This window comes from Megalobrama amblycephala, linkage group LG13 (genome assembly GCF_018812025.1).
Source record: "Megalobrama amblycephala isolate DHTTF-2021 linkage group LG13, ASM1881202v1, whole genome shotgun sequence".
Taxonomy (NCBI): domain Eukaryota; kingdom Metazoa; phylum Chordata; class Actinopteri; order Cypriniformes; family Xenocyprididae; genus Megalobrama; species Megalobrama amblycephala.
The window spans coordinates 25,826,267-25,839,559 of record NC_063056.1 but is presented as its reverse complement, the minus strand read 5'-3'; the positions used below and the strand labels follow the sequence as shown (position 1 = coordinate 25,839,559).

Here is a 13,293-nt window from a genome sequence, read left to right as displayed (position 1 = left end):
GAATTTAGGACGCTTTTGGAAACTTCATTTGATACAAAACGTTAAAACATACCATAATAAATGTAAATAAAATAAGCGAATGCAGCTTAGCTCCAAAATGTATTATGTGAAAACTCAAAGGCGGGAGAACAGAATGCCGTGACGAGTCATGTGTATTTTGATGATGTGTACAGAGTAGGGCAGACATTTTGGCTCAATCAGGAAGCCAGTTTCACTAAATCGCGAACTTTGAGCCATATTTGATCATTCATACATTGGACAGCTGAGGGTAAAGGTAAGCGTTTTGTCTTATTAGTTTTTTTGAACATTTCGTCTGTTACTTAACTGTTACTGTAAGCACAATTTGAGTTTGTGTAAAGAAAATATGACATTTTATGTGCCCCCATGTTGCTACGAAGAATGTAGCAGGTTATAGCCTATACTGAATCTAGACTTACTGTATATATGACATACGTATATAAGAATGAATATTGATGTTTTCCAACTATTAGTTGGCGTGTCCAGCTTGTTTATTGATATCTGCAGACATTTAGTGATGTAGGACTATCATAATAAACAACAGAAGGTATTAGAGTTTATGACAGAAGCCCCAGTGACATGGACACGTGAACGTGCGCAGAGACGTGTGCGCGCTCTGGCCTGTTGCAACAACACAGCGACATGAGATACTTGATGTAATCAAGATGTGGTTAGATTAATCATCTGATAAAAACATTAAATATAAAAATAGAAGTCTATGAAATGTCCCCATTTAAATAGCTTAACAAATATATGTGATAATTACTAGGTTTTCTGAAAAGCAGAAACTGGAAAATCTAGTTGCTTTGTGTTGAGCTTAAAAATAATGTGTAACTCATTTTACCTCCTTGTGACTCAAAAGGTTCTGACCAGGACAGGATGGTTCGGGTGGTGTTCCTGCACCCTGATCTGGGTATAGGTGGAGCGGAGCGTCTGGTGGTGGATGCAGCTGTAGCTCTGCAATCTCGTGGATGCAACGTTCAGATCTGGACGGCACACTATGACCCTCAGCACTGCTTCTCTGAGACTCTCTCACCTGATCTGCCTGTGGTGTGTGTTGGCGACTGGCTGCCCACCAGCGTGTTTGGATATTTCCATGCTCTCTGTGCATACCTGCGCATGATCTACCTAACTCTCTATCTTGTGCTCTTTAGTGGGGAGGAGTTTGATGTTATTTTCTGTGATCAGGTAACTACTAATGCTACTAAAACTAACTACTAATTATCAGTTAGTTTTGTATTGTTTATATATTATTATAGTATTTATTTTTTTTAATTAGCTTTTGATTATTTATGTTTTCAGTTGTCATTTTAATTTTAGTCTAAGTTTTAGTAATTATGTTATGTGCTTTTATCATATTTATTTTTTTATATTTATATTTAGTTTTAGTCATTTTCGTATTTCAATTTAAACTTGTTTATTTTAGTTAATTGCAAAGATAATATGTTTTTCATCTCTAATTTTATTTTATTGATTTCATCTATACTTTATTTCAATTACAAAAAAATAGTTTTAATAGTTTTAGTTAACAATAATTATCTGTGGTGACAACGTATTTTTACTTTGTTACTGTAATTATTTTTCAAGTATCTATATTTTATTTTTATTTTAAGAAACTTTTACTTCATTACATTCATAAGCATAATAAGTGACTTTTAACTCAACTATATTTCATGAAATAAAAAATCATTCCTCGTTGTTTCGAACTGAAGATGTCAGTTACACAGAATTTGACTAATCTGATTGCAAATATTCAAAAACTCATTGATTCAGTGATCTGGTCAGAGTGAGTCTCTAGTTAAACTTTAACAAATGAGTCGGCGCCAATAGCCTTGTGGGCAGCATGCCGACATATAGCGCTGTTGCGCTTCGGCCAACCCGAGTTAGAGTCCCGGCTCACAGACCTTTTCTGATACCGTCCCCCTCTCTCTTCCCACCTTGCTTCCTGTCCACTCTGTACTATCATATCACAATAAAGGCAAAAAACAGCAAAAATAAACCTAAAAAAAAAAAAAAATGTAATAACTGTATTGGTCAAATATGACTCAAAATAAGACAAGAACCAGGGGTAAAATGAAAGCTAGGCACTAATGCCAAATTTTATTATTGTTTATTGTAAATTGAAAATAATTAGGTAATACATAACTGTAAGTTGTTTGTGAACTAAACATGCTATAAAAAAACAGTACTACTGTTCACCATGTATGATATAATAAGTACATAGTATGTGTATGGGGAACAGGATGTTAAAATAAAGTGCTACCGAAACATTTGACTACTCAGTGCTGCGATTGTAGTATGCGGAAAACAGTACGCCAAAAGAATAGTATGTCAGAATACATAGTATTTGAAAAACATTAAGTAAAATGTCCCTGGATGACTTACTACTTCCGCCGAGATTCTGAAGTGCGCATTCAACAAACACTTTATTGAAGTGAAGCAACGTTACTGATGCTAGTAGGTCACATGACAGTAACAGCAATACAGATGTAGTACATCCGAATTTCATTCATACCACCGATATTCATACTATATTTATTAACATCACAAAGTAAATTCAAATGTTGTAGCACCTACTCGGACGGTATGCGATTTCGGACGCAGTGATAGTCCTATTTAATTGAATGAGGGAATCCTGAAATCGCAAAAACTGCTGGCCAAACTCACATTTAAATAACCTATTTCAAATTAGCAACAAAATCTGACATGAAGTGTCCCATAAATGTTGTTTCTTATGCTCAGAAGCTAGAAAATGCGCATGTGCAGTCCTAAGCGTGCGTCTCAGAACACTGTTTCTATAGCAAATTGAGCTTCTAACGCCAGCTAGAAGTACAATTGGCGATTTGGTTCTTTTATTTTGAAGGCAGGTCTTATTCTGACATATTGCATGCACACTGCACTTTCTCCTATTCAGAAGTAATATGAGTGCACCATCTTTGTATATCTAAAGTCTTTGGTTCTCATCAAAACCACCAGGTTTAATTTTATCTCCTATTTTCAGGTTTCAGCATGTATTCCCTTTTTGCGTTTGGCACGTCACAGGAAGAAAGTCCTATTCTACTGTCATTTCCCTGACCAACTACTGACTCAGCGTCACTCTGCTCTAAAGCGCCTATATCGTGGCCCCATCGACTGGTTTGAGGAACTGACCACAGGCATGGCCGATCGAATTTTGGTCAACAGCCAGTTCACTGCAAGAGTCTTCAAACAGACGTTCCCCAAACTAGCTGAGATCCACACCGACGTCCTTTATCCCTCTCTGAACTCGGCAGCTTTCGATGATGAAGTAGAGGACCTCGGCGGGCTGCTCCCTGAGGGGCGGAGCTTCCTCTTTCTGTCAATCAACCGCTATGAACGCAAAAAGAACCTGCCGTTGGCACTGCGAGCATTAGCGGCACTGAAGGAGCGTCTTTCTACAGGGGAATGGGAGCACGTGCACCTCGTAATGGCAGGGGGCTATGATGAACGTGTGGTTGAGAATGTAGAGCACTACGAAGAGCTGCGTTCACTAGTGGCCTCTCTTGGCCTGGAGGACCACGTCACATTCCTGCGCTCTTTTTCAGACAAACAGAAACTGTCTTTGCTGCACAGCAGCACTTGTGTACTGTACACTCCCAGCAATGAACATTTTGGCATCGTACCCATTGAAGCCATGTACTTGCGTTGCCCCGTTATTGCAGTTAACTCGGGTGGACCACTAGAGTCTGTGGCCCATGACGAAACAGGCTTCCTCTGCGAACCCACCCCTGAGTGCTTTTCCGAAGCAATGCGGAAGTTTGTTACAGACCCTAAACTCAAGCAGCGCATGGGGCAGGCTGGCAGAGAGCGGGTACAGCAGCGCTTCTCGCTGCAGGCCTTCACTGAGCAGCTCTACAGTCATATCACCAACCTTACCCAATAACCAATTATGACATAATAAAGGCCATTCCTCTTCAGACCAACACACGGATGCATTCTGCCGGTCCGGTTGCTGTGGAGGGACTAATGAAAGTATGTCATCTCTAATGAAAGAAAAGAGCAGCAGGAGTTAACATGGCTTAAGAGTTCAATACAAGCCTTGAAGAATGTGGAGCACTCGTCCGACCGAGAGGGTAATGAATTATCGTGCACCAGCCACATTGATCAAGCGGGTCATTGCGAGGCCTGAGGACCATATGTGTTTGTATTTTTTTATGCCAAAGGACCATTAGAGAGTTTCTCGGGCAGAAATCGATAGAGAAGTTTCCGTGCCCTGCTCTGTTCGCCAATGTCTCCGCTTTTGTTTAGTGATAACAATGGAGGATGTTAAGAGTTATTAAAGTCTCAAACTAAAGATCCTCATAACAAGTTTGTTCGAGTAGAAAAAGAAAAAGTTTTCTTAGGACACTGAAGGTCATATGCTGTATTGGGTTTGAGGTCGTTACTGACTGTGTATGTCCTCATTCTATTGATACAAGACCAAAGCCCAGATTAAATGAGATGCTGTCTCGGGTTTGACTTTGTCTGTTGAAGCTTTTATTTTTGTATACATTGGATACAGACTGACCAGACAGAACAGTAGCCTATTTACTTTACATGAAAACAGATCACTGTTACTTTCTTTTGAGCTTTTTTTTTCTTCAAATTTCCCAAAACTCCAGTTAAATGAAAATCCTGTAATTATTTAATCACCCTCATGTTGTTCAAAACCTGCATGACTTAATTTCTTCTGCTAAACACAAAGATATTTTGAAGAATATTTCAACTGTTTTTGTGCATACAATTAAATACATGTTTTGGACCCCATTGACTTTCATTGTGTGGATCAAAAATTAAAAATGTTTTCTTTTGTGTTCCACAGAAGAAAGAAAGGTTTGGTTTGAAATTACATGACGGGAATGGATGATGTTTTTATTTTTTGTGTGAACTATCCATATAAGTCTATTTAATTCAGTGGTTCCCAGCTTTTGTGAGTCCATTGCCCACAAGAAGTATTTTTTCTGTAATACAAAAGCTTTGTTTTCAAAATTGTTTTCCAGATATTTTAAGTGCTGTTCTTCAGCTATCTTTTTAACCAATGCATTTACATGACTTACAGTTATTCATGATTTACTGGATATGGATTAAGATAATAATATAATAATATATTTTAGAGCTTAAAATAAATGTATATTTGTTTTAAAAATGCCCATGGTGTTTTAAGATTTTAATGATTTCTATCATTTTTCCAGGTCTAGAAATCACACTTTCAAAATTAGACTACCTCATACATCCAGGTTTTCCAAGACTGTGGAAACTCAAAGGAAACTGTTGTTGAGGAGGTGAATTAAAAATAAGAAATATCTTGATTTTTTTAGGTGCGTTTGCTTATTTTGAAGCTTGTTTTGTCTTATTTTAAATCTTTTCAAATCATCTTGATGCCCCCTTTGCAGCTTGCCAAGGTTTCTTAGTAGGCCCTTTGCCCCTGGTAGAGAACCACTGCTTTAAACGACCCGTCCACTCGTGTGAAACTCTGAATATCTGCGATAACCTTAGAGGTGAGCGCACTTGGGCTTGCATGCTAAATTAATGGGGGGGGGGGTGCTTTAATTCAGTATCGCAGACGGTCAGATGTATTGCCTCACTAGCGTCACATCCGTTTTGTTGGCAGTTTGGGAGCAGTTTTTGTTGCATTTCCTCATTAACACTCAATGCGTTAAAGATGAGGACCTTATTTTTAGCTGTGCACTGATTGGGTTTTAATCATACATAAAAAGAGGGGTTATGGGGCCAGAGAACATGTAAATCAAGCGGGCACAATAACAAGGTCAGGATGCATAACCTTCAAACCTCTCGGTAGCACTGCCTGTGTTAGGGCTAAAGATATCTGAATATGATCATTGAATAGGGGGCTGGAGGAAAGTTTGAGTTTTTGCTGTGTAAATGTGACAGACATGACCTGTAATTAACTGTTTTCATCAAGTCTGCACTCGAGAATACAATGAACGAAACATATTGGGCTTCGTATTGTTTGCTGCAATCGCACATGAATTAAAATCTGAGCAATACATTTTCTCCAAACTAGCTCTCCAATGGTGTTGAAAAAGATGCAGATCTCAATCATTTATAATAACTGTGATAAATCTTTGCTTTCAGAGTAAGAGACACACACAACACTAATTTTTAGTTCAGTATTTGCTGATCAGTGGTAAATCTCATAGTAACAGCATTTGTTCCAAAAGAAGCGGCATCAAAAAAAGCAAATAGGAATAATATCTTCCCCCTGATGGATACACGCAGACAGGAATATCTCTTGACTGTTTTGTATGACATAATAGTTTACAACCATTTGTATTCATAGCCTGTCTTTTAGTGTTTTCTTATATGAAACGCTTGCAAATTATGATTTCAAAGTTTACAGCTTCAATAAAATATTCCAGCACATTAGCATATATCTGCTGGGAATTATTGGTGCACTGTGAGGGGTGGGCTTTGATTTGCATTTGTGGTATAAAACAAATAAAAATCTTGCTCGTTTTTTAAAAATAGCAATCAATAACATCTCTCCATGGCAAGTTATGAGCAAAATGATAGCCTCAATAAAACCAGTTATTTATCGCCAAAGATAAAGAAACGTTACTTGTCAAATTTACAATAGGCCCCATGCAGAAAGCTTAGGAAATGGGATTTCTATGCATTTAAAGACTATTTCCATTAAACAACTAGTGTTATAGTGAATGACTCTAACATCAAATACACAAGGGACCATTTTTATTCAGGTGAAAGTTGCTTTGTGCACCATTGAAGCTTTGGATATCATTTGAACAAAGTATAAGACGACCCAAACAAGAACGCAAGACCTTTAACCAACCCCTTCGGTTTTTGCTTCCCTGTTCAGGTGTTTTGCTCTGATCTAGGAGTGCCGTGTGTTTCTGGAGATGGTGTGTGTGTGTGGTTTGAGATAGAGAACGTGTGGTTGAGATGCTCATTGCCCTCAGTGATCCTGGCTGCTTTCCAGCCCTCAGTCGGCCCTTAATCAGCGAGCTGTCACTCAAACAGAGGGAGTGACACCACGCATATTCACCAGTCACCTGGGACCCCCGATTAGACTCTCAGCTACCCCCATCCACCCTCCCGGGGCACAAAAAACAACTCCCCTCAGAGTCAACTACACACACACACTTAGCAAACCAGGTTTTGTCCAATACACACACACACACTCTTCATGCCTATCAACTCCACTCTAAAGTGTATTGCAGATGTGTGTGTTTACAGTAAATGTATTTTAATTTGAGCATTTAGATCCTGTTGTAATCAAGATCGCGTGAGGCTGGCAGCGGTTGGCAGAGTGACAGTGATGCCAGCGAGCCCTCGGCCCAGCTGGAGATCAACGCTCACCTGAGGAGGGGTCGCGTCAATCACCCATCCCGTCCTGCTTGCCGTGCGCCCCCCGACACCGCCTATTTACCCTCAAACAAAAGCGGCGTTCAACTTGAAAGCGCTGCGCGTGTGAGCGGGTGTGTGTCGCGATGGCAGAATAGATTGAGCTGTCAGAGCAGTTGCTCAGAGGGAAGATTAATAACCAACACAAACAATAACGTTCCCGCCATCACCATAAATATGCTAATGACCGTTATCAATACAGCAGCTAATGGAAGCGCAGGAATTACAGAGACGGCCAAGAGAGAGGGCACGAGGGTTAGCCATTTATTCACAGACCGCTCTGATAAACCCACAGCGCGGTCCCTCAATAAAAGCACCCAGCCTTAAAAGCTATCAGCTCGCGAGTAAAACAACACTTCATTGTGCGAGTGTGTGTGTGTGCGCGCGCGCGAATGAAGAGGTAAAGGAATAAGCGTGCCAAGGATTTAATTAAGAGTCAACGGGGTGAGTGGAGCTGTTGGGTTGGGAGAGAGAAACTCAGTTGTTGAGATAATGACATTGTGGACCACTGACGTTTATTAGTAATCAGGCATCTGTTTTAGAGGCTGGATAAAACTTTTATACAGCCCCAAAAAAACTGTAATTTTGTCTCCCGTGGCCCTACGGAGTGTCATGGATGGATGGATATAATTTTGTCTTAGTTTTCAGTTAAAATAGGCTATCTAAACATTCTTAAAATAAATAAAAATCATATAGACTTTTGAGTTGGGCTATATTTTGAAAGCTGATTTTCCCTAAACCATGTACTGGAAAAATACTTTTTTAAAAGTTTTTTTTTTTAAAACAATAAAATATATAAATGTATTGCTATTTATACATGATTAAAACCAGTAAAAAACCATTAGCCAAAAAAAAAAAAAAAAAACCCTTCTCGAGTACATCTAATCTTGTTTATACAGATGTTAGGATATTTTTTTTTACCAGAAAACAAGACAAAAATCTTTATTTTGCAGTCATCTATACCTGTGCATGTTTGTTACTTTCTTTCCCTAACTTTTTGTAAAGGGCAACTTGGCCTTCCCCATGAGTTTTCAGGGTGATGATATTAATGGAGTGTTTTTAGTGAATGTGTATAGAAGCGTTTCATCGGAACCGGATAATAAGGACATTGGGGACTATTCAAGAGCGAAGACTCACACTGGCATAACACTTGATTAATACGGGCTAAGAGATGATCTCACAAAGCAAGCACATGATTGAATATTCACAGTATTTTAAACAATTTCACCTTTTTGAGATTTGATAAGGGAATGAATATGGTTGAAAGCAAAGGAATGCCAAAAGAGTGCTGTCAAGTCAGTGTGACTGAGTGGAGAATGGGAAAGAGGAACTATGGGATAGCTGAATAAAATACACAACTTTAACAAGTTCCAGAGGTGTGAATTAAGCACACACTAATGGCTCATAAACAGTGTATAACTGCTAATTGGCTCATTACTGATCTCTAATGGTTAATTGTGTTGTTGCGGGTGGCCAGCTATCACTCAGATTCCCTTGAGAGTGATGAAGGATATATGATTTTAATGACTCACTGAGGTAGCAGAGAGTTTACAGCTATTGTGAGTGTGATTGTGCTTGATAAAATGATGCTGTAAAGCTAATGATGAAAATGCCTATTCTGAAAGAGACTAATGAAGCATACAGTTTTCATGAAAATATTGGATGACTTGAGTCCAAGCTTTGATTATAAACCAAAAAAGTTTATTTTATACAAAATCAATACTGCGCCATTTAGTAGGCACACACTTAGCACACATCCACACTGTTACAATCCATATGACTCACGTTTTGTTGTCCTCTGAATCATCAACACAAGTGAGATTTGACCATTATTTAGTATCACGTTTACAAGTCATAACTACACCATCTAGGACAAAAGTACTTTTAGACATCCGTTCAAAATTAGCAGTGTATTCTGTTGAAGTAAATATATGAAAAATTTATACAAATATTTCATTATGTTACAATGGAGATTTTACCAAAACCTGTTCCCTTTGGAAATATAAAACAATGTTGTTATTGTTAACTAAAAATATTAAAATGTTATTTTTGTTAAATGAAATAAAGCTTAAAATAAAATACAAATATTAGATGAAAAACTTAAAACAAAAATGAGAAATGTTGCCTTGGCAACTAATTGAAGTATTAAGTAAAAAAATTACTAAAACTAAAACTGAAATAAAAATTTGTATATATGAATATAAAAAAACTGAAAATGACAAAAGCACATTACTAAAACTTAAAGTAAAATGAACTCAAAATATTAATAAATACACTGACATAGCACTATAAAAATTATTGTAATTTTAACTGTAAAAGACTGTAAAAATGTGACAGTAAAAACTTGTTAATTGACCGTTTGCAAAGACCCGCCCCCTTTAGTTACTGTTGCTATGTCCGACAAGCCATGCCGCTCTCACACTACACATCATGTTCTCACGCAGTGATAAAATAACTCCCGGAGCAAAGAGGATACCGACAACACGTCGACAGACAAGACAGAGCAGGTTACTTTTCAAATTTTGTCATTTTTTAAGGAAATTTAATCAATAAATACCATTTTGTGGCTCTTTAATGTGTCGTGACAGATCGCTGTAGTGCCTCAGCTCAACCGACTCGTGAACCTATCATCTCTTCCTACTAGTTCATTTATAGCATCAAATAAACATGAATGAACATCATAAGGAATGTTGTTTCAACTGCGGAAAGATGTCAGTTAACACCATTTTTCAAGTTCAAGTCCACCAGCGTTAATCTACTAACTCCCCTGACTGCTTTGTCGGACAAAATGGTGGATTCGGCGTTATGATTGGTTAGATCGCCTGTCAATCAAACTCCCGGCGAAGGGTCAATTGGTTAATATTTAGTTACCATATATCGAGAACAACTGTAATAGATCTAACCTTACATTTTGTCTACCTTTTTTTTTTTTTTTTGGAAGTAAAAAGAACAAATCAACTTATAATTTACAGTTTAAAAAAAAAAAAAAAAAAACGTAAACTGACATTCCCACAATTCCCTGTGTGACACTTTGATGGTTGATTATGTTTCTTCTTATTTTTTCCTAATCAGTTCTGTACATTAGGGGTTTGTTTTTGTTTTTTTGCATTATTTTAGTGTCATATGTGTTACCATGATGGTGTTTTGTATTTGTGTGCATGATACCGTGCAGGAAAAAAATTAGTATTTATCTCAGTTTGTGGAAAAGCTGCTTGTGATGAACTTTGATTCATCATGTGACATTTCTCTTTACAACTACACTGTATTTATAAAAGTATTTTCATGATTTATCACAACATTTTTTCTTTTGTCAAATCAACTTCAATAATTAATGTGGTTCAGATTACATAATATTTTGAGTTTCTGTTGATTAACCAATCCCCTTCATTGTATTAACTCAAATTTTACATTTCAGTTAACTAAAAATTTTAAGGCAGTGTAGCAATGGTGTGAAATAGATATACAGTATATTTTTCACTGTCTGCTGTCTTTGATGTCTACGGAAGAGGATTAGGGTAACTTGACCTTTACCTTGACCTTGAGATGGTTTTATTTTTTTATTATTGCTTAAAAAAATAAAACCATCTCAAGGTCAAGGTCAAGTTTATTTATATAGCCCTTTAAAACAGCATAAATGCTGACCAAAGTGCTGCACAATATACCAAACAAAACATTCTCATACAATCCAATTTAAACACTAATAATAAAATATCAAAGAAACCAAAACAAAAGTAATAAAATTAAGACAGGAACATCATGCAATATAAAACAATATTTAAGACTAAAAATCTCGAGATTAAAGTTGTTAAATTTCGAGAAAAAACTCGTTAAATTTCGAGAAAAATGTCGAAATAAAATGTTGAGAATAAACTCATTAAATTTCAAGAAAAAAGTCGAGATAAAATGTTGAGAATAAACTCGTTAAATTACGAGAAAAAAATCGTTACATTTCGAGAAAAAAGTCGAGATAAAATGTTGAGAATAAACTCATTAAATTGTGAGAATAAAGTCATTAAATTACGAGAAAAAACTCGTTAAATTATGAGAACAAATTCGTTTTAACGACTTTTTTCTCACAATTTAATGACTTTATTCTCAACATTTTATCTCGACTTTTTTCTCGAAATTTAACGACATTTTTCTCGTAATTTAACGACTTTTTTCTCGTAATTTAATGACTTTATTCTCAACATTTTATCTCCATTTTTTTCTCGAAATGTAACAACTTTAATCTCGAGATGGTTTTATTTTTTTATTATTGCTTGGCCCTAATCCTCTTCCGTAGATGTCCCAACTCAAAACAACCTGGCTACAGAACTGAAGACCCTTGAGTCCCAACTCCCGGCGGTCATGTGCCAGCCTAGCAACTACCATTAAGAAGAATGGGAATGCTTCCACCGCATGTTTCCAATTGTCTCACTGGAGTTTTTGCAACTCAACATAAAACCAATTACATGTTGGAATTTAAGTGAAGAAGGAGAACTGGAAAGGAGAGGATGAGAAAGAGAAAAAAAGATAAGGAAAGAGGCAAGCAGCCAAAGGAAACAAGAGTGAGTCAATCCCCCCAAGTACATCAAAACCCTAAGCCATTTCTTAATCTTTCCTTTCTCGCTCCCCCCTGTTGCTCGTACGCCCGCTGTGTCTATGCAGGTGTTGAGGGCCGATGTTGTCAGCTGTCAGTTACAATATTGATGCTGATCGGGCTCAGCTCCGGACACTGAGCTCATAAAACCGGTCTCGGGAGGTGTGCGAGCGCGTACGTGTGTGTACCTGAAGGTGTGAGGGTATCTCCTGGGTGATTTCCACTAGCTTAACCTGCAGTAGGGCTGTAATTAACTGGGGCTAATTATTGGCAGGCAGGGGTTAGGATGCTTATGAGAGATCCCTGTGCTGCCTGTGCAGATAATCACAGCTTAGGGGCCTGTCAGAAGGTAAACTCTATGTGTGTGTGTGAATGTGGAAATGCTAGGAAAGCAGCACTGATGGATTCAGGTAAGCGTATAGCCCCATCTAGCGAGATTCAGCATTTGAATTCAGCAGTTCTACAGGCATCCCTTTCACATTCAGGAAACTAAACAGATGCTACGGCAGTATTTTAGTATGTAAGTTGACTATTAACATGCTAACAATCGTACGTATCGCAATCTATTTTCTGAATGCCTGTAATGAATTTGACAACAAACAGCAGCTGTTGAGCTGAATTGATTTCATCTCTTAATCATCATTCCCCCATTTCCTGTCATTCGAACAGACGCATAACATATTCAATTAGCAACTGAACCCCAGCCAGCAATCTATATCAGACGGAGGAGAGGCGAGAAAGGAAGGTGTTGGAAGAGGAGAACACATGGGAAATCACTGCGCGCCACGGCACTGCAAACATCTGTACTGTGATCCACAGAGGAGCTGCTGAGATACTGAGGGTCAATAAAAAGGGGTCAGACAGGACAAAGACACTTGGATGTGTCATTTCCTCCCATAATCCCATGCTCCCAACTTTCTTTTCATAGTTTCTTTTTTTTTAATACGGTGAAGCTGTTAGTCTATTAATTTTTTGGGGGGAGGGGGCATTGAAATTAGTCTCATGCTCACCAAGGCTGCATTTTAAGTGTTTTCTCTTTTAATATTTTTTAAAATGTCATTTATTCCTGTCATGGCAAAGTTGAATTTTCACTGACCATTCCTACAATCTTTTATTATTTTATTATTATCAGTGTTGAAAACGGTTGTGCTGCTTCATATATTTGTGAAAACTGCTGTACACTACCATTTAAACGTTTGGGGTAAAAATTTATACTTTATAATATACAAATATATTTATAATGCTACTCAAAAATATGTCTTTAATATAATAATAATTTCAAATAAATGCTGTTCATTGAACTTTCTATTCAT

General features: G+C 37.5%; 1 protein-coding gene across 4 annotated transcripts in view; it reads left to right on the top strand.

Annotated features, from left to right (window-relative positions):
• The window catches only part of alg2 (ALG2 alpha-1,3/1,6-mannosyltransferase), an 83,511-nt gene extending 78,151 nt beyond the window's left edge, over nucleotides 1-5,360 (top strand). For 2 of the 4 annotated variants that reach the window (XM_048153292.1, XM_048153291.1), the window contains 2 exons: nucleotides 881-1,206; nucleotides 3,020-5,360. In XM_048153292.1, the coding sequence (XP_048009249.1) occupies nucleotides 898-1,206; nucleotides 3,020-3,919 (1,209 nt within the window). In that variant the 5' untranslated portion in view covers nucleotides 881-897 and the 3' untranslated portion in view covers nucleotides 3,920-5,360. Of the gene's footprint in view, nucleotides 1-11; nucleotides 275-397; nucleotides 675-880; nucleotides 1,207-3,019 lie in introns of those variants that run through there. The other 2 variants (XM_048153290.1, XM_048153294.1) reach the window with 2 other exon arrangements.
• The last annotated feature ends 7,933 nt before the right edge of the window (nucleotides 5,361-13,293 follow it).